This window comes from Astatotilapia calliptera, chromosome 3 (assembly GCF_900246225.1).
Source record: "Astatotilapia calliptera chromosome 3, fAstCal1.2, whole genome shotgun sequence".
In the NCBI taxonomy this organism is placed as follows: Eukaryota; Metazoa; Chordata; class Actinopteri; order Cichliformes; family Cichlidae; genus Astatotilapia; species Astatotilapia calliptera.
The window spans coordinates 40,566,454-40,591,897 of NC_039304.1; the positions used below are offsets into that span (position 1 = coordinate 40,566,454).

Here is a 25,444-nt window from a genome sequence, read left to right on the forward strand (position 1 = left end):
CGCCGTAATCTAAAAGTGAATGACATTGTTATCATCAAGGAAGATATGTTACCAAGGTGTCAGTGGCAACTGGGGCGTATCGTTGAAACTATCGAAGGCGATGATGGTTTAGTCCGTCGGGTCAAAGTTCAAGTAGGAGTCCAAAGTCAGACCAAGAAACAGGACCGTGCTTTCAAGCCCCCCCATCATCGAGCGGCCTATTCAAAAACTGGTGGTTCTTGTTGAAAGAGAATAATAACAACCATGTTATTATCTGAGAGGAACTGACATACTGACATAAACAATGTAACAGTCCAGGTGGCACCTGCTCTATGATGTTTGTACACCTGTATATTGGTTGAAGTGGTCTCATTTTGTTGTTGTTCAAATCATGTATGATTAGCTAGTTTGTAAATCATAGCATGATTGGTGGGAGTGTAATGAACCGCTGATCTGTACCATAAGTCATCCTTGCGGGGGTTGTCGGAACTGTATGCGCAGTCGCACGAAGGACAGATGTGCTCAGAGGCATGCCCCGTAACGCGTATAGAGCAGTCTGTCGCGGCAGGAATAAGTTGTACAAAGTCCATGTAAGTTACGATAATACTTTGATAAGTAAGATAAGTGTGTTTCTAATGTAAGGTATGTTGCTGCGTTTGTATTGTGAGCTATCTGAAAACCTTTTTATTCTGTATTTACGTTACTCACATCCATGTGCTATTTTTTAGCTAGACATGTGTGTCATGCAAGCTAGCAGCACCCCATGTGAAACGGGCCGAAGTGTTTAAGTGTTTACCGGAGTTTTGCACCCTTGGCAAGCGGACTGAGGTATGTGATGAGAGATGATCTGTTGTTATATTTTATTTAACTGAACTGTGTAATCCCTTGATGCTGTTTGAAGTAACCCCTTTTGTTTTATTTAATCTGTGACTGTATATCTCAGAATTACTTGTTTGAACTTGCCTGAATTAACTTAAGCTCATTGTTGTTATTGCTCATTGTTATAGTTCAAAAGGTACTGTACGGGTATCAATTTTTTCTTATTTTATAGTTTTCACGGTGCTCAACGTCCAGAGAATGAGCCGTGTGTGGTGAGGAAATAAATGGCTGCACCCGTTAGAGACTCTTCTGTCGTTCTTGATGCCAAGGGCTGCTACAGTACTTAAAGTTTCATTTTCTTTTTAAGAGTTTTGTCACTCTTTCCCTCATGGTCATTAACTTCTATACTTAAGTAAATGCAAATATATCTGCTTTATCTCACTGCTGTTCCCATCCAGAATCCCTTCAATGCACATATTAAGATTTTTTTTTTTTTTTTTTTAAAGCATGAGGTACTTACAGAGCAGCCACAGAAGAGGTACTTTTCCCATCGTACCACACAGAGGTGTGAGATCTTTCTGTTTCCCCCCCAGGCAGTTAAACCCGCCTCCTTCCTCTTAGCAGTACAATTTAGAGTCTGTGGTTTATTTGTAGCAGGTCAGAAAAAACAAGGGGTTATAATCTTTTAGGTTATAAATGAGACGTGAATTGTGAAATTTAATAAAGCTACGAACAAGAAACAATGAAAAACATCAGTAGGGTTGGTAACCTGATTTTTTTTTAATCATAGAAAAGTGATGTTGAGGGTGTTATATTTAAATAATGATTAAATATTCTAAGGAGCTTGGAAAGAAAAGCGTCTGGACTTCTTTAAGTTGCTTGAAGACGTTTCACCTCTCATCCGAGAAGCTTCTTCAGTTCTAAGGGTCCAATTGGTGGGGAGTCCCAGATTTAAACCCAGTGGGAGTTTCCCCCCAAAGAGGGACAAAAGGACCCCCTGATGATCTTCTACCTAATCACATGAGCCAAGGTGTGAAAACGGGTGTGGGTCACAATCAGCCAGTGTTTCCGGTGAGCTCATTGTGAAACCTGGCCCCACCCTATCAAGTGATTTCCTGAGGTCAGATGGCCCAGGATGTGAGTAGGCGTTAAGGCATCTGGGAAGGGATCTCAAATACAGATGTAGAGGTCTGGGCATTCCTCGCGACACTGTACAGAGGAATGCCCAGACCTCTACATTGGAGAGACCAAACAGCCACTTCACAAGCACATGGCACAACATAGAAGAGCCACCTCCACAGGACAAGACTCAGCAGTCCATCTGCATCTAAAGGATAAAGGACACTCTTTCGAGGATGCCAATGTTCACATTTTGGGCAGAGAGGACAGATGGTTTGAAAGAGGAGTGAAAGAAGCCATCTATGTCCACTGTGAGCGACCATCTTTGAACAGAGGCGGGGGTTTACGACACCAACTCTCTGCCATCTATAATCCAATTTTGATGAAACCCTGGCTGATTGTGACCCACATCCCTTTTCACACCTTGGCTCATGTGATTAGGTAGAGGATCATCAGGGGGTCCTTTGTCCCTCTTTGGGGGGAAATGCTCACTGAGTTTAAATCTGGGACTCTCCACCATTTGACCCTTAGAACTGAAGAAGCTTCTTGGATGAGAGGTGAAACGTCTTCAAGCAACTCAAAGAAGTCCAGACGCTTTTCTTTCCAAGCTCCTTAGACTACGATGACCTGGATGACTGAGAACCTTCACAGACAATGATTAAATAAGATTATTTAAACAAAGGGTCACACAAAGGCTCCTTCCAATTAAAATCACATTTTAACCTTAAAATGTTTCTTATGGAAGAAATCTCCTGTTTCTTTGGATTTCTGAGACACAAACACAAATAATCAGAGTTATAAAAACTTCTTTTTAAAATGTAATTATTTTTTCTTTGTAACATTTATTTTTAGTTATACCCGTACTTTCTTGGGTATATGCCTCCCTTTTTAGTTCCATATCACAAATAAAATATAATTTTAACCCCCTGAGAACGTTATTGTGTTAATAAAGTTTAATTGAAAAGAGTGAAATGAGTGAGCATGCGCATGTCCGATCTATGCTCCAGTCCATTAGGTGGCGGTAATCCACCTCTAAGCTGCCAAAAGCAGAAGAGGCTGCATTTCATTCATACAGCTGGCGACTGGACTGGAGTCCTGGAGGAGTCTGATGCTGTCGGTCTTGGCTCACAGCTTCTTGTTTTTATTTTTTTTCCGCTGAAGATGAGCTTTGAGGGTTTTTTTCTCTGTGGAGTTTCTATTCTGGCGACTTGAGAGGTAGAGTTGAGCTGCTGCTCGAGGGAAATCCCGAAAACATGACCTGAAAGGAGCGGATCCCCCAAAGAAAGTGACTTGATGAGTGTAACTTAGTTTAATGCTTCAGACACGGGCCACTTTCAGCTGCTTCCAAAGTCAAAATTTCCTTTTTTACGTGCACCTGTATGCAGCACCACATCATGGCAGCAGCATGTTGCGTGTTTGTTATTTCGCACTGTTTCCAGTTTAAAACACAGCTGTAGCTTTTCTACTGTGAGCCAACCCGTTGTTCACTGTAGGTAAAGCCTGCTGTAACGACTGATGAACGGGACTGTCAGAGAGTCTATTCAGAGTGGGAGGTTCTGTTTATGTGGTGTGTTCAAGAGTTTCGGGTTAACACGAATCTGGGAGAGTCGCCGTTACATCCGTTGTCTTGTTGACTGAAATCGCAGACACAGAGTTCCAGTGGCGCAAAATGTCTGCAGGAACTTCCCGATGTCAGAACATCTGAAACATGTTTTAAGTTTGGTTCTCATTTTGTTTGACCCTCACAGCTCGGATTGTGACCGAAGTCCATTCCTCCTGTCTGATCTTCGCGTAATTCGGACTGCGGGGCAGCGAGTAACCTTGATGTTTGCAGTTTCAGCGCTGTAGCGCTCAGCTGCAAAAACGACAGCGCCGATCAAGCAGCGCATGTAATGGCTCATAATCTGTCACGTGTCGAACACGTCACCCACCACCACCCAAAAAAGGAAAACAAAAACACTTATTCGTTTCCAAAATAAACATCAGCTGTTCAGTTTTTCCTCACAAATGTTGTCCGTTGCGGTTTTCCTGTGTTTGCTGGTGATCCTGGTTTCCGGATTAAAAGGTGAGTCACGGTTCTTGGAGACAGGGGCCCTGTTCCAGGAAGCCGGTTTAGAAAACTCAGAGTGAAAAACGATACGCAGGGTTGAGTAACCCCGAACTGTCCAACTCGGAATATTCGGTTTCAGAAAGGCTGATAACAATTAGTTCAATCAACGCGGAGTTGCTTTAACCCCAAGTGAAGCGCGCGGACGAGGATACATAAAGCCCTGATAAGCGGAGCACAGATTAAGCGAGTCACCATGGAGACGGAGGGAAAGAAGGCGCGGCCAATGTATTTTACAGCGCTTGACGCCGAAATTCTGATGGCAGCATATGCCGATAACATGCAAATTCCGCGGAAAAAAGTAACACAGCCACAGCTGCAAAAGAAAGGAAGCATGCATGGCAAAACATAGCCGACAGAGTCAATGCGTGAGTGTTAATATAAACAATGATCTAGGGATTTCCACCCATTTAACACGTTATTTTATCATATGTTATTTTATTTGTTATTTTATACATTTCATTTTGTGATGTGATGTGAGCGCAGGTGCAACCCAACAGGCCCCAAACGTTCCTGGCAGCAAGTAAAAATGAAATATAAAAATATAGTCCAAACAGGTAAGGTGTAATTGTATTATGAGTCATAGTGCTTGGTCTGTTTGTCCGATGTAAATCAATTGCAGTTAGAGGTTACATTAATTTTCTTTCTGTAAGCACTTATTGAAATTATCTGAGCACATTACAAGTACATATTTGCTTACTCTGTATGCTCAAATGTGACCCGTTATAGCCAACAGAAAAAAAGCGGAGGCCTGAAAAACAGGTGGGGGTCCTCCACCACCACCACTCAGAGGCTGAGCAGTTGGCCCTCAGCCAAAACAGTGGGCGCCCTGTGGCCGAAGGCATCTCTGCGGGGACATCCTCTGAGTCAATAACCCCGCAAGACACAAGTGCCTACATAGGGGGTAAATTCAAAATAATACATGATGTGCGTACATCCTTTCTTCACAGTCACCTTTGCAGTGCTGCTCATTCATTTGATAAACTCTTTACCATAATGGATTATTTTGTAGTGAAGTTATTGTCCTACTGATTTTGCCTTCCCTCAGTCTTGGTTGTCTTTGAGAGCATAATGACAATGAAGTGTAAGGTGATTGGTATGTTTGTTAATTGCCATTTGGTCCCTTGTAAGTTATAAGTGACCTGTATAAACCTCATATTCTATCAGTTGATGGTGGTGGTGTACTGCATCTGGTGCAGCCTCCTGTTGAGCCAGACCAACATGCAGTTGTGAGTAATACTCCACAGATTACATGAGTTTACAGTAGAACAGCAATGTTGTTTATTTCTTTACTACAGGAAAATAATGAAGAAACATTGACAGCTGTTACAGAGGAGGAAGCAACAGAGACACTTTATGAGGTTTACATCTTTTAATACTTTGTGTACAGGAAATACAGGCGACCAATAAAGCGAGTTGAACAAAAAACCTGTTTATTCTTCTTTCAACATGTTGAGGTGATGGGTCAAAAGAAATGATTGTGACATATGGTGTCTCTGACTGCGCTTCCATCTTGTATGTCCGTGCGAGGGTCAGGATGTTCATGGTTTGGATCACTGCTGGTGTTTGGTTCAGAAGGACAGTGTTCTCCTCTAATTGTGGCAATGTTGTGAAGAATCACACATGCCACAATAATGTCACATGCCCTTTCTGGGGTGACCCTGAGTCTTTGCAGGCACTGGAACCGGGCCTTAAGCATTCCGATAGTCATTTCAATTCTGGCTCTTGTCCTGCAATTAGCCAGATTATATCGCTGCTGTGGGCCCGGTTCAGGGTCAGGGTAAGGGGTAAGCAAATAGGGTAAACATGGATACCCCCTATCACCAAGCAAGTAGCCAGTGAACTCTCCTGAGACAGAAGGATACACTTCAGTTCAAATGTCCCTGAAGCAATTGGTCTTTATACATTTTAAAGTATTCTCAACTCACCATGTCCAAATTTTGTGCTCAGTGTACATTCACAGAATATTTGTGAGTCATGGACAGAGCCTGGCCGCTTGGCTTCCACATTTGTGATAATGTTGGCAGCATCACATATGATCTTCACAGTGCAGAGAACACAAATTAGCATCCATTACTATAATGACATAATTTGTTAGTTTGAAATGCTACAGGGAACTATGTACCTGTACATTAATGCTGTGGAAAGACTTCCTGTTCACATAGTCTCCTTCATTTACTGAAGGAGCAATGATTGGAATGTGAGTGCCATCTGTACACGCCTGGGAACCCTGAAAATAAATGTAGAATTTAAGTAGTAGTCCAAGTATCACCACATCATACATTACGTTTTGGTCACCTTGATACCTGCAATTTTGTGGCATCCCTCTTTGATAAATCTTGTGGGTCTATGACCAGGGAACACCACAGACGAGTGCAGGAGACGTTTCAGTGCAACTGTAACATTCCTGACTGCCCGACAGACGGTAGCCTTGGAAACGTGCTCAGCGTCACCAATATTATACAGAAAGCTCCCGTTTGCAAAAAACCGAAGTGCAATACAAATAATATGTACAGAACTGAGAGGATGTCCGCGATGTGTCACATGCGTAATATATGGCCTGAGGATGTTATCCAAATAACTTATAGATTGTGCTGAGAAACGGTAACGTTCGCACAGAAACTCATCAGGTAATGATAAGATGTCCAGACGCGCTCTAATCACTCTCTCCCGGCGGAGAGCTCTGCGGAGAATTTGGGCTTCGATATCTACCGGCTCTTCAAGGAAGGGGCACGCCATGTCTGACACTTCCTACTGTCAGGTTTCCGACAAAGGGGCGGAGACAGTCAGGGTTAGTTGTAGCAAACCTGCTAGGGGGCAGGTTAGCTTCACGGCGTGTGTCGTCATAGTGACTCAGTCAGGCTGCAGCTGAACTCGCTTTGTGAAACCGAAAAACCAGAGTTTTCGTTAACTCAGGGTATACTTACTCAGTTTTTCCACTAAACCGGCAATTGGTCTTTATACATTTTAAAGTATTCTGCAATTTTGTGGCATCCCTCTTTGATAAATCTTGTGGGTCTATGACCGGGGAACACCACAAACGAGTACAGGAGACGTTTCAGTGCAACTGTAACATTCCTGACTGCCCGACAGACGGTAGCCTTGGAAACGTGCTCAGCGTCACCAATATTATACAGAAAGCTCCCGTTTGCAAAAAACCGAAGTGCAATACAAATAATATGTACAGAACTGAGAGCATGTCCGCGATGTGTCACATGAGCAATATTAGGCCTGAGGATGTTATTCAAATAACTTATAGATTGTGCTGAGAAACGGTAACGTTCACACAGAATGTTGGGAGAAAACCCTGCAAAATAAACCCAGGAGGAATAAAGACACAATGAGACAAAGTTACGCTTAACGTGTACACGGGTGAGCTGCTGAAAACAACCCACACCCATGGACAGTGGCTTGGCATTTTTATAGGAACAAATCACAGAGACAGTGAGAACAGGATAAGAAAATAATAAACAGATAAAATAAACAACTCCATATATGGTGCTAGTCTCGTCAGCAGAGAGCTGGGAGAGATAAAACAATCTGAAACAATATGTCCTTGCTGGGAAAGTCTAAAAAGACACTTCTAAACTAATCTAAACACAGACAAAGGGCATCTTTGTACATTTAAAAGAAGGTAAAGAAACATAGAATCATTTTTCCTCTAACACAGAAAATCATCAGGAAATGAAAAAATGTCCGAACGCGCTCTAATCACTCTCTCCCGGCGGAGAGCTCTGCGGAGAATTTGGGCTTCAACATCTACTGGCTCTTCAAGGAAGGAGCACGCCATGTCTGACACTTCCTACAGTCAGGTTTCCGACACAGAGGCGGAGAACGTCAGGGTTAGTTGAAGTAAACCTGCTAGGGGGCAGGTTAGCTTCACGGAGTGTGTCGTCATAGTAACTCACTCAGGATTAATCTAAACTCGCTTTGTGAAACCGAAAACCCAGAGTTTTCGTTAACTCAGGGTATACTTACTCAGAGTTTGCACTAAACCGGCTTCCTGAAATAGGGCCCAGGAGTAAAATTCAGAGTTTAACAGACAAAAACAAATTCTGTCCCATGTTCTTTGATGTACTCTGTGGACATTCAAACAACATGCTGGCACAAGTCGCAAAAATTTTGAGGCTTGCAGAGGAGCAGGTGATCATTACATTAATACTAAAACACACTGATGCTCTTTTAGATTTCTTCATTTCAGTACTCCCTGCAGTCCAAACGGTTCCTGTCAGAAGTCTCTGGATGGGCTCATCTTCTGGAAGAACAAACTATAGAGAGGAAGTCCAACCAGTTCTTCAGCATAGCATGTCTGACAGATGTGCAGTCTTAAACATGACTAATTTTGTTGTCTTTTATCTTTGTGTTTCAATCACACAGAGCTCATTGTGAATCCTGGACAAGATGCCCCTCTTCAGTGTCAGGGTCCCAGAGATGCAGAGATCACCCTGTTGAAGTGGAACAGAGCTGACCTCAAATCAGATGATTATGTCTTCTTGTACAGAAACCAGCGCCCATATGAAAACTACCAACATGAGTCCTTCAAAGGCCGAGTGAACCTGATGGATCCGTCCATGAAGGATGGAAATGTTTCAGTGACGCTGAGGAACGTCAAGCTCACCGATACAGGAACGTACAAGTGTCAGATTACAACCAAGGAAACAGAAAGTGTCGTCCATGAGTGCTCCATCAGCCTCAAAGTCACAACCTCAGGTAAGTTTGTAGATGTGGAACTTGGTGTTTATAAGTCTTCTCACTGTGGGATGTCTGAGCATCAAAGGTTCTTTCATTCAGGGCAAAGTCCGTTGGTTTGTTTGTCTTTAGGCTCATGTTTGTCTCTGTTACCAAAAACGAATGTATGAGATGAAAAGTGGCGTCAGTCATTAATTAATGCCGATGCAGGAGTCTGAGAGAGAAAATAGAAACGATAACCTCTGCAGTGAGGGCGCTCTAACCCTAATTAATTCTTTATTTCACTTCTTCTTCTGCTGGATGTGTTTATGGGTGAAAATGGTGTGAAACGCTGAGATTCTAGTTCTTAACCAAATGCCTGCACATAATGTCATTACTGCTTTTCTGACATCCAGGTGACTGCTGAAAGGTGTGACATCACTTCTGCTGAAAACAGGAATGGTTTTCCTGGTAGCTCAGTTCTCACACCTGTTTCTGCTCTGCTGGTTTTACAGATAAACACACCAAGGAGTCCCAGGCTGAGTCCAAGGATGGAGGAGAGAGGGATACGTGTCTGTCTGTCATCATCCCTGTCCTGTCAGTTTTTGCTTATTACTGATATTATGTAATTGCCCGCAGAACCTGAAAAATGTGTCCGATCTCTTTACTGACAGTGAGTTCTGCTCTTCAACAAAGACGAATCTTTCAATAGGATCTGATTCTGTTAGAGCTTCATGCAGCGCATTGACAACCTCACCAATCATTACAGTTCAATCAGTCAATGTTAGATCAGTGCTGTCCCATTGTGGCTGTAAAAGGCTTTGAGTTTAACCCTGGGTTTTATGTACTTGTAGCTTTATTGTTTGAAGCCTACAGCAGAGCTTGGCTTTTCTCTGGGAACAGGCAGCAGGTGGAGGAGCAGCTGGTATGCTGGTTGAGTCTTTCCAAAAGAAAAAATCAATCTATCCTTTTTCTTTAGCTTATCTGGAGTGGGTTATGGGAGCCCCAGCCTGAGCAGAGAAGGCTAGACCTCCTTCTCACCAGCCACTTCCTCCAGGTTGTCCTGGAGCCTCCTCTCAGTGGAAAAAATGAAACGAGTAGGTGTTGTTTTTGTTTGGGTGGGGGGGCTGCTTTGAGAAAGACCAACAGAATCAGCATTAACATGTAATATAAGCTATATATCCCAGCGCATGTGGGCAGAGGTGGAGGCATGCAGTGCATCTATTGTAGCAAGACTTGGAACATGTTAAATCCAAAGTATACTACTGAATAAGCTCCTTATTACCTTCTTTAAGCACTTTGTTTTACACTTTAAAAAAATATTTGTTTTTTAACCAACTGCAGGCACTTTCCTCCTTTTTGCTGAGACCGTATCAGTGGTTTCCATTCAGATGACCTCACATTTAAGATCACTGGCTCAGGCATCCCTGGACTGTTTTCAGCACAGCTGCAGTTTTAAGATCTCAGCAGACATCCTATTATGTCCTCTTGTACTTGTGTCTCTGTGATCAATCGTCTTAAATGAGTCAGAACTGGGACCTTTCAAATCATTTTCACTTTTGGGAAGTGGACAACGTCACGGGGAGGCTAGTGTGGTGAATAGGGTGGTGATCAAAGATTTCACTCAGACTTTAATGTACAGAGAGGGTCAGACACCTCCTACAATTTGTGTTTAAGACTGACTTGAATTTCATTCCTGAGCAGTTTTCTGATGAAGACATTCAAAGACTGGTGGCAGGTCTAAAAACAGCAGCTGCGCCTAAAACAGTCCAGAGGTTTCTGATTTTTTATTAATCTGTTCTTTGGTTTATAAAGAATGTACTTTTGTTATATATGTGTATTAAAGTTATCTGTTAGTCAGTGTTAGGGGACCATGATCAGCCGTTACCATTGTTTATCGTGCTTCAGTTTGTTTAATGCGCAGCATATAATCCAACACATTGACTCATCACTGAGTGATGAGTCAAATACATTTTAAATAAGCAATTCATATAATGGAAATCTATCAGTGCAATGATTGGATAAAATCTGTTGAAGAAACTGAGCAGGAGTTTACTCCACATCAGGAGGAAACAAGACTCTGTGTGTTTGTACATGTCAGATGGATGACATACATAAGCTATAAAGTGTTGTGATTACGTCATTATTAAAATTCGCAGTGTTCCTTGTTTTCTTTGTTTTATATTAACCGTTTGTGTGAATGTTCTGACTACACACATCTGACTTCATCTAGAAGGCTGAAGGATGTGTATGGTGGTTTTCATGTGAGGCCTTTTATTTTGTCTCTGAAGTAGTAAGTGGGGGCAGGCCCCATGATTGGAAGGTCGGGGGTTCGAATCCTCTGAACGGCTACCCTGAGGTACCCTGAGCAAGGTACCGTCCCTACACACTGCTCCCTGGGCGCCAATGGCTGCCCACTGCTTCCCACTGTCTGTTTAATATCTTTTTAAAATAATGTTAAATCTTATTTTGGGTCAAAGTCAGAAAACATTTAAAACACGTCAGATTTGACTGCTGATTCTATACGTGCATATTTTATGCCCTGGTGACCATTAACATTAAAGGAGGTGTAGATGATGCTTCACAAATAACGACCAGTGTTTCCTGATGGCTGCAGAGCATGGAGATATGCTGTCGTCCTGCAGCTGCGGTGCCAGAGATGAGTCCATCCTGTGGAGATGAAAGCTTAGTTTAACTTTGTCGTGTTGCAAATCACATCAAGTTTCACCTGGATGAGAAAACAGTCTTGGAGTCATAACTGGTTATGGTGATCTTGGACTAGTTATTTTTCCTCCCACCTCCTTAGATCACCATGACCTGCATGACTGAAAACCTACAGAGACTTGGTTATTGTTTTTATTGATGTTTTTGACTCACTGTCAGTGGATCATGAGTTCTGTTTAAAGGATCAAGGGTCAACACTCCCTCCTCACATCCAGCTGTGGCCCTGCCACCCTCAGAGCTCTGTGCAGACCCCAATTTAAAAATAAATTGTCCCTAAATGTCTGTTTTCATCCGTCCTTTTAACAGGAGCTGTTTTAAAAATTTCTTCCTTTTAGCTCAAAGTGGTAAATCTGTACCTAAGATGCATGCAGCTCTTGGACACTTTGTGTCAACAACTAGAAGCCTTTGGTGAAACTTACAGACTAGCCGGTCCTTACTTTCACAGGAAGTCGGAGCTGATCATGTTTTTTTTTTTTTTCTCTGTAATTTTCCAGGATCACATCGGAACCCACAAAAGTCTCTGTGTGGCTAAAACAAAATAAGACTGTTTGTATCACAGTAAACTAGACATATAGACACTATTACTGACCATTACTGACAAAATGATTCGAAAACTGTGGAGATCGGTTTCTGTTTTACATGCTTTCCGTGTCTGTTTATCTCTCCATCAGAAAATGTTTCACTCATCTCCACAGTTTTTAAGTCTCGAGCAGCAGAACAGCTGCACGCCTTGAACATCTGTTTTCTCCCCCTGAGACTTAAAATATGAGCAAAGAAATAGGCCGTGAAAGGAGGACTGATGGGGGAGGAGTGGCTGTGATCATCAAGTGTTTTTGAGGAGAAAGAAGATGTGCTGCCACCTGCTGGCTGTAGCTTGTAACTGAAATTGTGATAAAACGATGACATAGATCATTTCTTTAGGTTTAACTTTGATTTGGTATATAATGGTCCCTACTTCCTGTTATATTTTGAAGATTAGTCTCCTGTTGTGTTTCTGTTTACTGCATTTACTATTTCATTCCTCACCAAAAACCACTGTGAGCCTTTCATGCTGAAGGATGTCTTGATTCTTAAAATGCATCGTGAGGATTGCGAAGCTCCAGGAGGAGCTGTAATTTTGTTTATATTGTTTAAAGGGCTTGTAATTACTGAGAATATTTTATTATATGATTATATTATGATCTAAATATTTAAATCATATATGAATGTATTGTTTGTAGCATATATGCATGAAGATCACTGGACTGTAATAATTTATAATGTACATGTGAAGCTGAATTGGTTTGTGTCTGCAACAGTGTGTAACTTGAGTGATGCAACAGTAAATATAAATATTACTTTGTCTTTTGTAATTATTTATAATGTGTATATCCTTTATTTCTCCCTCTTCTTAAAGTATGTCTTCAATGCAGCCATTGTCTACTAATATGTGTAAGATTGTGACTGCAGCTGGTTTCAAAGACTTCTTCTTCTTTGTCTTCATCAGGTTAGGAAACAATCTTACTTGTTGAATCTGAGCTGTGGTGAAGGTGTGTCAGTCAGCTTCAGTGAGGAGTAGATGACTGTTGTCTCTAATGAAACGTCTGAACACAAACACATAATAAAGAAGTTTAGATGTCAGGACGTAAACATGGGAAGAGTAGTGCAACGGCTCTGTTTATCACAGAGAAGACACAGAGGAGCAACTGGTTAGTCTACTGTCCTACCTTCACTATGACAGGTTGAGGAGCTCGCTCATTCAAGAGGGAGTCGGAGTGTATAGGCTCAAATTGTGGGAATAATATTTTGGACTTGCGTATTTGAGCCCATAGGAGTAGACCACTGCTCCTCCACATTAAAAGGAGACAGTTATGGTGGCTCTGGCATCTGACTAGGATGTCTCCTAGATTATGTTTTTCTCTGCATGCTTGGGAATGACTCTGTTTCCCCAGATGAGCTAGAAGAGTTGATCAGGGTGACTCTGGACTTCTCTGCTCACACTGCTGCCACCAAAACCTGAATTCAAACAAGTGTAAGAACATGGATGGATGGATATTTTCTAAGATAGTTTGATCTTTCTTTTTAGTCTGATTTGATGAGCTGATTATCTTCATGTTGTCACAGGAACAAATGGTGTTTTTCACAGTATCTGCTGCTGCAGGCTGAGATCTGAACCTTTTTTTTCCAAAAGGGAGTTTTTAAGTGTGAAAAAGAGAGCAGCTGTACCTCTGTGTCTGCAGTTTGTCCTGATGGAGTTATTAACTGTTCTGTGCACTGAAGAATAACCTGCAGCTGGATCGCTCTCAGTCATAACACGTCATGTGACGGATACAAAACTTCTGTTTTAGGATAAAATGTTGGGCTTTATAGATTAGAGCTGCAAACATTACGCCACAGCTCATCCACTCTTTAACCTGAAGTGACTGTAAGACCTATTGCTATATTATGCTATATTAACTGGCAGGAGGGGGTCAATCTAAGAGAGACATGTGGCACTCAGAAAACCCTGAATTCAAATCTATGGCAGACAGCAACAGTAAAGATGGTTGCAGAGGCTGAAATCCCATGTGTGAAAAAGGGGTTTTAAAACCTTATTTTGGGGCAAAGTCAGCAAACGTTAAAAAATGCTTGATGTCAAATTTGACTGCTGATCCTGTACATGCAGTGTTTATGTCCTGGTGACCATTCAAATAAAAGACAGTGCAGATAATGCTTCATAAAGATTTACCAGTGCAGCATTTCATGATGGCTGCAGAGTGATCGGATCTGCTTCTAGAAGGAATCTCCTGTGTGACGCCAAACTGGATTAGCTTTAAATAACTCATCCTTTTTATTTATATGTTCCAGCTCTTCAATCCTCTCCATCATTGACTGTTTCACTATGTTTGTGAGATTTATTTTTCATAAGTCAATGTTAATTTATTCATTTATTGAGCATTTAGATTTTTGTTTATAATCTTTAAGGGCTTGTAATTAATGAGAAAATGTTATTATCTGAATATATTATTATCTAAATATTTAAATACTTACATGAATGGGTTATTTGGGCCACATATGCATGAAGATCACTGGACTGTAATAATTTATAATGTATATGTGAAGCTGAAATTGCTTTGTGCCTGTAACAGTGCATAACATGAGTGATGCAACAGCAAATATAAATATTACTTTGCCTTTTGTAATTATTTATAATGTGTCTCTCATGCATGTGACAGAGCTGCAGGCATCAGAATGAATGACAAAAACTTTAACATTGTTTATTCAATTATATGTCACATTTAACATTACAAAAAAGAACTTTCACTTAACTGTAACAGCCATTCTGTGTCTGTGTCAGGGAAACATTAAATTCAGTGGTGGTTCCCTTCAAAGCTCTGCATCTCTTTTTATTTGTCACAAAATTTTACACCAAATTTACATCAAACCTTCAGCTTCCACCATTTAACCCTTGCCTTTGCTCTCACTCACTTCCTCCAATTGTTGCCTAGCTACTTCCCCCTGACACCACCTTGCAATCTCTTTCAGATTATACCCTCAGCATAAAATATTAAAATATAAAATAAAATGCAGCCATTGCCATTTCTCTATTAATATGTGTAAGACTGCGACTGCAGCTGGTTTCAAAGACGTCTTCTTCTTCTTTGTCTTCTTCAAGTGAGGAAACAATCTTACTTTCTGAATCTGAGCTGTGGTGAAGGTGTGTGGGTCAGCTTCAGTGAGGAGTAGATGACTGTTGTCTCTAATGAAACATCTGAACACAAACACAGAATAAAGAAGTTTAGCTGTCAGGACGTAAACATGAGAAAAGAACTGCAAGCATTCAAACATGAGGCCACAGCACATTAACTTAGAGCGACTTTTACACCTCTGCTGAGTTTAGTTCTCAAAACAGGAAACGTAGTGACCACAGAGCTGCTCATGTTACCGTTTACCAAAGGTTAATTGTTGTCTTCGTGCGGTACACAGAAAACATGAACGTTTCGGCTCACTAACAGCCAAACTTCAAGAGTTTGCAGTTAAAATGATCAGAGTGCTGTTAACACTCTCTTCACCCTGTTCCCTACTCTCACTACAGATCACCATGTCATCTGCAACATTATAATCCACAGAGACTGCTGCCTGAGCTCATTTGTCAACCTGTCCATCACCACTGCACTGCACCACAGTTCCTCTCTCAGGACTATCATCTGTTTTCTCCAGATACACAAAGACACAGTGAAGCTGCTGCTGAAGTTCTCTGCACTTGGTTGCACTTCTCCATCAACACTCTTAAACATCACATCTGAAGAGCTCTTTGTCTGCAAGAAGCCACACTGCTGCTCACTGATCGTCACTTCTCTTTGTAACCTTGCTTCAGTGACTCTTTGCCTTAGCTTCATGGTAAAACTTATCAGTGGAAACAGCAGAGGAGCTTTAAGAAATTTAGAGACTTTCTAACAGGAAACTTGTCGTACCTCTTCTCCTGATTGATCCGTCTCGGCCGTCTGCTGATGTTCTTCTCACTGATGAGGAGGTGGCAGCTGCTGCAGGATCTCTGTCTGCAAAATCAAATGTAAATGTTTCCTAAATATAACAGAACTGTTGCTGTTTCATGATTTGTGTTTCTAAGAATATCCATGTATGATTTTCTATCAACATAAATGAAATAAAGATTGTGAGTCATAAAACAGAAAGCTTCTGTTCACATCAACATTATTTGACCACAAAGTCGTGTGTGTCATGTGACTGTTTTTAAAGGAACAGTTTAATAATCACACCTACATGTGTTTGGTCTGTAGTGCTGTTTGTCCGCTTAGATTAATGTGAACTGGTCACAGTTGAAGATATCTGATTCATTTTTCAGGTGAACTGTCCCTTTAAGTCTTCAATATGTTCACATTAAGTTTGAGCAGAATGTGTGTCTCACCTTCAGGTTTCCTTTGGACACGTCTTTTCACCAGTACAACCAGTACAAGCAGTAGCAGCCCAAATATGAAGGGAACAGAAATCAGCACAGAGAGAGGAGAAGAGGACTGGTGAGGAGGAGGAGGAGGAAAGGAAAATGACAGGGAGAGGGAGGCAGTGGAAGCTGATGGAGGAGGAGAGGTAGAAGAACCTGAAACTAAAGAGAAACACAAGTCGATGTGGTCAGTTTGAGTCTCTTTGGGTCTGAAATCTGCAAAAGAAACTGAAGCCTCACCTGTGACAGTGATCCAGCTGGATGGAGACTCTCCATGACCGCTGATGTCACACTTGTAGAGGCCTTCATCAGACCTGGAAACATGCTGGATGGTCATGTGACCTGTAGGCTGCTTCCTGATGAGGGAGCCATCTTTATAGAAAGCAGCTGTGAGGTTGGAGGGAGTGGTCTTGTTTTTACAGAGCAGAGTGACGTCATCTCCCTCCATCACAGGGAGGACAGGACTCTGCAGGATCACTGATCCACCTCAACACAGAGACAAACTACAGCATTTCATCCATTTACACACAGCTTCATCAACACTAACTCCACACACTCAGCTTACCAGTGACTGTCAGGTTAACCATGTTACTGATGGGACCCTCTCTGGACTCACACCAGTAAACTCCACTGTCGCATGGGAGGATGGCACTGATGTTACAAGAAGAACCAGCTGGTTTTCCCCACTTGTCACACTCAGCTCTGGCTTCTTTGCTTGTGTTTCTCCTCAGAGTCCATCCAGCAGAGCTGTCGTCCTCCTCACAGCTCAGAGACACAAAGTCTCCTTTGAGGAATTGAAAGGTGCTGGGACTCACAGTCAGACGAGCTGTGGGAGAATTTATTGTATCTTGAACAAAAAACTTTTTTAAAAATTGTGTATTTGAGGTGAACTGAAGCTTATTCAACAGATAATGCGCACTCTGTGCATGTCATAAACTAAAGCTGGTTGGTAGATGTTGCTGCCTTGATGTAGCTCCTAAGTTCATCATCTGTTTAAAAGATCACAAATTATCTCCACAGTACTCTTTTTTTCTGATTGGCTGCCTGTCCTAAACAGACAGTATGAACAGCAGCATGGACCTTCCTTTCGCTTGAACCTTCTGGTGATGGTTCTCTACGTACACACACACAAAATAAGGAACTGACTGTATTTTAGTGGTGTTATCTTTAACTAGTCTAAACCACTGATTTTCACTCAAATATTAAACTGAACCACATTTTATAAAGAATAATTGGAGTTTTACTGGATTTTTAATTTTTGTTGTTTTTAATTCTGAGCTTCCCCTAACACACACATCTGGGACTAATCTGTCTTTTATTAGTCAGAGAGGCTCTTTGGATCTGCTTAATTGTTCTTTGTGTTATTCTGTCATAAAAACAGGTTCACTAACCTTGATTTGTTGTGTGGCAGAGCAATGACATTAGAACTGAAAAGAAAAGAAAGCACAAGATCATGCAGTGTATTTTAGTGAGTTTTTGCTTACAGGAGCAGTGACCACAAACTGAGTCTCAGACTGATGAACTCAAAACAATTCCTTTGAACAGGATGTGATGATACAGTTTAACACCTCTGTCAGTGCGCCCCAGGGTGGCTGTGGCTACAATGTAGCTTGCCATCACCAGTGTGTGAATGTGTGTGTGAACGGGTGGATGACTGGATGTGCTTTGGGGTCCTTAGGGACTAGTAAAGCGCTATACAAATACAGGCCATTTACCATTTTACCATTTAACACCGTGGTGGTTTACTCAGAATTTCAATGAATTTAAGGAAAGAAACCTCTGAACCTGTTAAAACCTCCTGCTAATGACAGAACCAGCTGAATTGAAACACCTCAGTCACTAGTATTTCTTTTTTCATTGTACTTAAAGTTTCATTTTCTTTTTAAGAGTTTTGTCACTCTTTCCCTCATGGTCATTAACTTCTATACTTAAGTAAATGCAAATATATCTGCTTTATCTCACTGCTGTTCCCATCCAGAATCCCTTCAATGCACATATTAAGATTATTATTTTTTTTTTTTTTTTTAAAGCATGAGGTACTTACGGAGCAGCCACAGAAGAGGTACTTTTCCCATCGTACCACACAGAGGTGTGAGATCTTTCTGCTTCCCCCCAGGCAGTTAAACCCGCCTCCTTCCTCTTAGCAGCACAATTTAGAGTCTGTGGTTTATTTGTAGCAGGTCAGAAAAACAAGGGGTTATAATCTTTTAGGTTATAAATGAGACGTGAATTGTGAAATTTAATAAAGCTACGAACAAGAAACAATGAAAAATATAGTAGGGTTGGTAACCTGATTATTTTTTAATCATAGAAAAGTGATGTTGAGGGTCCGTCTGTTATATTTAAACAATGATTAAATATTCTAAGGAGCTTGGAAAGAAAAGCATCTGGACTTCTTTAAGTTGCTTGAAGACGTTTCACCTCTCATCCGAGAAGCTTCTTCAGGTCTAAGGTCAAATGGTGGATGTTGTGATATTTTGATACCATGGTAGCATTTACAGGATATTGTTTTATTGTGATATTATACAGAAAAGAGTTACTCAATAAGGCCCATTTAATAGTTGTTTTTCTCTTTCTCTCTGACCCAAGAATTAATGTGTAGGACTCACAGGCTGGTACCCCAAGGTCGAAAATACCACAGAGACGAGACCACTTCCTTACTCCCATCCTCCCTTTTTCTTTATCTCTTAGAAAAAGGCTCGTTAAAGGCCAGGTGGTTTGTTTCAGAATTCACTAATGAAAGAACTCTGTATTCTATGTCTAGGAGTGTATTTTGCTGGGATGATCATAAATTGTAGCTGAACTGATAAACTACACACAGGATACTTCTTTGCTCACAAGGCAGGAAGACGTTTCCTTATTTGGTCTGTACTGGTTTGAACTGAGGACTTGTTGACACACGAACCTTTTTTTCCTCTATATAAGCTGTTATGTACTAAATAAACCTTTGAGTCGATTTGGGAAGACAACCTGAAGCAGTCTGTGTTTCCTTGTTCTCCCAAGCTGCTCCTGAGCTCGTACTAACACCCTGAATGGCATACCTGAGTGTTACTTTAAATAATTAGGAATCTTAGAAGGAAAGGACAGAACTCTGCTTATCGCTCGTGCCTTGGAGGGAAAACCGGGATGGACATTTTTTCCTTCAATTTGGTGTCAGAAGTGGGATTGACTGACAGAAGGTAAATATGCGTCTTTCATATTTATTTAAAGACCGTATTATACCTCTCTCAGTGATTGATCCATAAAAAAAACGGGATATGCTGACGAAGTTTCACTTAGTGATCCAGAGAGATACACTGACGACTTCCTCAGTCCCCGAATAAAGTAAATTAACCCTTGTGTGGTGTTGGTGGACCCGCTAGAGTTGTGGCTTTCCAAATTAACACTATCAAACAATTTTATGTTAAATTACTATGAATTAATGTGCTTCTCGTTTTTCTTTTATATAAAATGTTATGAATAAATCAGTTATAATCAAGTGGAAAGACACAACACATTTACACATGAAAGAATAATTAATTGTTTAACTTTTCTTAAAAAAAAACCAAAAAAAAAAACACGGGTCTCAAGGGTTAAAAGCAGTAAATTAAAAGCAGAAAGACACAGGGAGTTGCCTGTTGTTAAGCGAGAAGTTGCTCGTTAAGTGAGAGTTGCTCACCCAAACAAAAATTGCTAGCAATAAATTTAAAGTGACCTCAGCTGTGCCGCAGCGAAAATACTAACCTAAATCCTCCTAGCGTGTAAACCCCTCTGGAAATCACTGAACATGGGTCAGAATTATTCAAAGACCACAGACAGGTCCGATAAAAGATCTAAAGTACCTGTAAAACCAAAAATTAATAAAATACAAAATAAAGTCTCAAATAACGGCTCAGTACAACTCCCATTTCCGGTTACGTGTAACCTACGTCCGCGAATCGGTGAAGACGTCCATGATCACGTATCCAGAACATGCGGAAGTGCTTATGTGACTGACTTTGTTTACAACTTACGGACTGTAAGTTCAATGCATTCTAATTTATTTCCGGAGCCCTATCCCGAACGATTATCGCCAGAAAACAGGTCAGTAAAACTGAAGGCCAGTGCAGATACTACCACGAAAGCTAAAAGTGTTAAGATAAAGTTGAATTTTGATGTAGAAGGCTCAGAGGAAAGTGAGAAACTAATGTATGCAGGATTACCCGCTCCAGCACAGCAAGGAAGTTTCAGAGGACGGAAGGATAAGAGTAGAGATGTGTGTTTTTGCTGTGGAATGGTAGGACACTGGTCCAGAGAATGTCGCTTTGCAGCCACCAACAGGGCACACGCGCCTCGACCACAGAATGCAGTACAAGTTCCTGCCACTAGGCGTCAGCGGAGCTCTTCCAGACAAGGTAACTGGCAACAAAGGGAAGCATGCAATAATGGCCCCACAGGTGCAAATTTAGCTCAGTTTTCCAGCAGCCGCAGACACCCAAAGCAAAAATGAATTTGTGTATTTAATTTAACACAAAGGGTGAAATGTTTGCTGACACTGATAACAGCTTATGTTTTCTCTGCCCTATGTACCGACATGATGGAGAAGGAACATCCTCTGTGTCAGCTGGACCCTCAGCAGAGAATGAACTCAACATCCTTTTTGTCCGGTACTCTATGTCACACACTGTGCCAAAAAAACGTGTACAAATACAACAAGCCACACTTTTGTTTCTCTCACACTGTTCAACAACATGATAACTGCTCACACAAGTGAAGGTCAAACAGTGATTTTGTCACATAACTCAGACATAGGTTATGACATAACTACACCATGTCGTCACATAGATCTAACCTACCCTATCGACTGTACTATTTCTGCACTTACGTTGCCAGCTGAATACCAGAATATGACATTGTGGTCTAAAAGTGAGAATGATATAGGATTTATTGACTGTACACTTTATCACGTACACCTATTAAAACACAACAAGCCAGTATATGTCAAGCAACATCCCATTTCTGCCGAAAAAGCCGCAGCCCTAGATGTCATGATAGGAGATTTATTGACTACAGGAGTAATAAAGCCCACACTCCTGTCAATCCTGTGCCAAAGCCTAACAAACCTGGCGTATGGCGTTTCATACAAGACTTAAGGCAAATTAATGCAGTCAACATTCCTCTGCCACCTCTCGTTTCAGATGTTCACAGCATATTGACATGCATTGCATACACATTTTACCGTGGTGGATTTATGCTCCGCTCCTTTTCTCAGTACCTGTGCATGAAGACACACAGCCGTTATTTGCATTCACACATAGAAATAAGCAGTACACTTGGACTCGTTTGCCCCAAGGCATGATAGACAGCTCTGCTGCTTTCTCAATGGTGCTTCACTCCTCCAGGGCTGCACCCTGATCCACATGTGGATGACCTCCTCCTCTGTGCTGAAAGTGAAAAACTATGTCAAACTGCTACACACATGCTTCTCCAGCACCTCCAACAGACTGGCCACAAAGCATCAGCAAAGAAAATGCAGTACTGTCAGACTTCTGTTCAATATTTGGGATTCACACTGTCTCACGGAAAACGTTCCATGACTGCAGACAGGGTCAAAGCTGTGACCTCCGTCCCTCGTCCCACTACACAGAAGGAAATGTTGTCCTTCCTGGGCATGGTGAACTATTGCAGACAGTGGATACCAGACTGTTCTTTTCATGACCACATTCTGCGTGACTGTTGTAAAAAAGACAAGCCTCCTCGAATACTGTGGTCCACAGAAATGACTGCCTCTTTCAATGCATTAAAGGGAGTGCTGATCTCCGCCACTCAAAGGTGCTGTCCGTGGTTGTTCAGGAATGCCGGCCTGCCTGAGGGCAGTAGCAGCTTGCTCTATCATGATAAGGGACTGCGGGAAGCTTACACTCTCACATGACACTATTCTACACACCAATCACCAGGTCACGACCATTCTAGCAAACATAACTAAACAACATATGCAAATCTCACTATAAAAGCGAGCAGCACACCTGATTCGCCAGCACATTTATTGATCCTATGCTGTGTTCTTCTGACCGACAGGATGGCTCAGACAGGCTTGACGATCATGACTGCATGACACGTATACAGGAATCCACAGCACCACGTCCAGATTTAGAGCAAACACCTATCCCAGACTCAGCCACGGTTTATGTGGACGGGTCCTGTTCAAGGCCGAATGACAACTCATTTCTTTGTGGCTATTCAGTGGTGACATTGCCTGACATCATACTAGAGGCTCACTCATTACCATTTCACTCAGCACAAAAAGCAGAGCTCATGGCTTTAATACGCGCCTGTGAGCTACATTTGGATAAGCATGTGACAATTTGCGCAGACAGCCGCTATGCATTTGGCGTTGTGCATGACTTTGGCACATTGTGGAGACAAAGAGGATTTAGATCTGCTGATGGAAAATAAATTGCTAAATTCTGATTTTGTTCAAAGACTTTTTCAGGCTATACAGCTACCATCGGCCGTTGCAGTTGTAAAAAAAACGAAAGGACACAGTACAGCTGACACAGACGAAGCAACAGGTAATGCCTTAGCAGACGTGACAGCCAAGGCTGCAGCTGCATCACAGCTCCCACCTCCGCAGGAAGTATTATCTGTGCCCCTACAGCTGCCACTTGTTACACTCCCAGACTATTTAGACACAAATGTTGATTTAAAATTTATACAAGAGCAAGCCTCTGCATGTGATTACACCTATTGGGAGAATAATGACTGTACCTTAGATGACAGAGATGGCTTATACAAAATCTTAAGGGTTTGATTGCCCTCCCATATTCCCTGATGCCAGTCCTTGCCCGACATTTTCACTGTGTGAGTCATGTCGGACAAAGAGGGGTAATAGGGGCAATAAAATCAAGATTTGTAATCGAGAAAACATCACATGCAGTAAAAAGCATATTAGCAACCTGTCTAACATGTGCGCGAACTAATGTAGGTAGCTCAAAAGCAAAACATCAGCATTTACCACAACCAGATTTTCCATTTCATACATTATGACTCCATCTGCAGTAACCAAATTATTTCCATTTGAAATAAGACTATTTCCAACACCATGGTCAGCTTCCAGAGGGGCACTGCTAGTAGAAGGTGATGTATATTGCATTGTCCACTGATGTTCACAATTTGGTAGAAAAACTGAATAATAACTATCAGAAAATTTGTCTCTCCCAGCCTCTCCCCTCCACAGATCCAACCCACCAGTGGAGACAAGGAGATGCGTGTTGGAGAAGTTGCTAAAACCAAGGACACTCTGGGAGGCCGCGCGTGTTCCAGCCCCAGACTGTACTGGCAGTGACGAAGAACCAGCATCCTCACAGACGGACAACCTCAGTGGATTCATGCCAGCAGGGTTAAGACCAGCCCAATCGGACCATCTCAGGCGTCGGATCAAGCAGATGACATCTCCGGCGGGCCAACGCCCGGAACCAGAGCAAATAAACACACGGGTAGATGACATCTCCGGCGAGCCAGCGCCAGGATCCAATGTACATACACACACACAATCACTGATTAACACACAACGCCTGAAAGAACAACAACAAGGTACTCAAACATCCAGCAGGAACAGAAAGCCAAAAGTACCACATGATGTCTAACCTGATAAAGCCAGACTCATTTCATCCTGATAATGGAGAAAATGAAATGCCCATTGTCATCATACGACGCTTATTCAATGTCTCTCGAACCTGGGACCAGGCCAGGAGACGACTGAAGAACTGTTTTTCTTATATATTGTCTTATATATTTAGGTTATTTATCATATCCATCGCATTAACCTTAGGATTTTTCTTTGCTATTTTGTATTGTAAACTGCAACCATGTTCACATTTCTGCAGGTCATATTTTGCTGACTATACCTCATGCTCTATTTTGCAAGACACCTACTTAATGCACTCATTACGTTCCCTAAAATCAGTAAATGACAACATAGACGCCACTAATAAACGATTTTATGCACCCCATAGAGCAGGAGCTAACGCCTGGTATGAAAATGCCAGAACAGCCGCTCGTGATTTAGGAAACAGTAACTGTTATGTCTGTTCAAAGGCTAATCCAGAACAGGTAATAGTAGGATACCCCATATCCGGTTTCCCCCTCACTGAGGGACTAGAGAAAATCGGCGGAGATAATGCTCTCCTTAAAGACACTTTACAGTTGACTCTGAGCCCTCTCGACTGCTTACTTAGACACACACACACACCAACTAACCCTGAGACTCCATTAGGCGAATTATTGAAGTTATCTAATGACACCGCAGGGACCTGCGCCCCAATGAAACGCCCCAAGAATAGGTTAAAACCCTCACTGCCCTTAGGACAGATCCCTCTCCATTTTAATACTAGTATGATATGTCTGCACAGACTAAAGTTAACTGGCCCAGACACACACATAGATTATACAAAGGATAACTACACATTTTTCTCTGACTCCCCAGGTGCACGCTGTAATGAGACATGGCTAGCTGTCTCTGTGGCTGAAGTTGTATCATATCTGGAGGAACACACACACAGTTCAAGTTCGAGCAGAGAATCGATCATTGTTCCCCCAGAGGGTGTATTAAATGACACTGACTGGGGGGAGTTAGTTAAATCACATATGGTCACGCGCCTAACTAGAGCAATCCCTAACGCTTATTGGTTGTGCAATAATACCCTTAGATTAGCTTTACCTGTTAATTGGACCGGTACCTGTGGTCTAGTAACCGTTGATGTTTGTTGTACTTTCATTCCCAATAACACCGCTCCTAACGGTTCATTCACACAAGCTATGAATAAACTTGAAGCATTGCAGATAGAACTAATTGCCGATACAGGCCACGGTCAGTGGCTACATAAGTGGCTACAGGACACGTTTGGAAGATGGAAGGAACTAATTGTAGCCTTTGTAACCGTTGCAGCATGTTTTCGATGATTATTGTCTGTTGTGTGATACCATGTATACGCTCTCAGAATTTTTGATATTAAGCTTGCTCGAAGGACCAGTTACAGTTATGATTTGTCTTTATATTATGTTATTACATTCTGTCTTTATACTATGTTATCATTTCATGATAAAAGGAGAGAACTGTTGTGATATTTTGATACCATGGTAGCATTTACAGG

The 25,444-nt window shown here is 41.7% G+C and overlaps 1 protein-coding gene and 1 long non-coding RNA gene across 2 annotated transcripts; one reads left to right on the forward strand and one right to left on the reverse strand.

Moving 5' to 3' along the window:
- The first annotated feature begins 3,882 nt into the window (after nucleotides 1-3,882).
- On the forward strand, nucleotides 3,883-10,861 carry LOC113019555 (coxsackievirus and adenovirus receptor homolog). Its single transcript, XM_026163313.1, has 3 exons — nucleotides 3,883-3,982; nucleotides 8,402-8,734; nucleotides 9,208-10,861. The coding sequence occupies exons 1-3, from the start codon at nucleotides 3,925-3,927 to the stop codon at nucleotides 9,309-9,311; spliced, it is 495 nt and encodes a 164-aa protein (XP_026019098.1). The 5' UTR covers nucleotides 3,883-3,924; the 3' UTR covers nucleotides 9,312-10,861.
- A 3,864-nt stretch (nucleotides 10,862-14,725) lies between these two features.
- LOC113019561 (uncharacterized) lies at nucleotides 14,726-16,385 on the reverse strand. Its single transcript, XR_003272047.1, has 3 exons — nucleotides 16,302-16,385; nucleotides 15,850-15,933; nucleotides 14,726-15,146 (listed from the first exon to the last, which is right to left on the reverse strand). It is a non-coding gene; the product is annotated as an uncharacterized LOC113019561 (long non-coding RNA).
- Nucleotides 16,386-25,444: the final 9,059 nt, after the last annotated feature.

Coding starts and splice junctions, on each gene's coding strand:
- LOC113019555 (XM_026163313.1), top strand. CDS start 3,925: ATGTTGTCCGTTGCGGTTTTCCTGTGTTTGCTGGTGATCCTGGTTTCC. Junction 3,983..8,401: donor CCTGGTTTCCGGATTAAAAG/GTGAGTCACGGT, acceptor TCAATCACACAG/AGCTCATTGTGAATCCTGGA. Junction 8,735..9,207: donor CCTCAAAGTCACAACCTCAG/GTAAGTTTGTAG, acceptor CTGGTTTTACAG/ATAAACACACCAAGGAGTCC.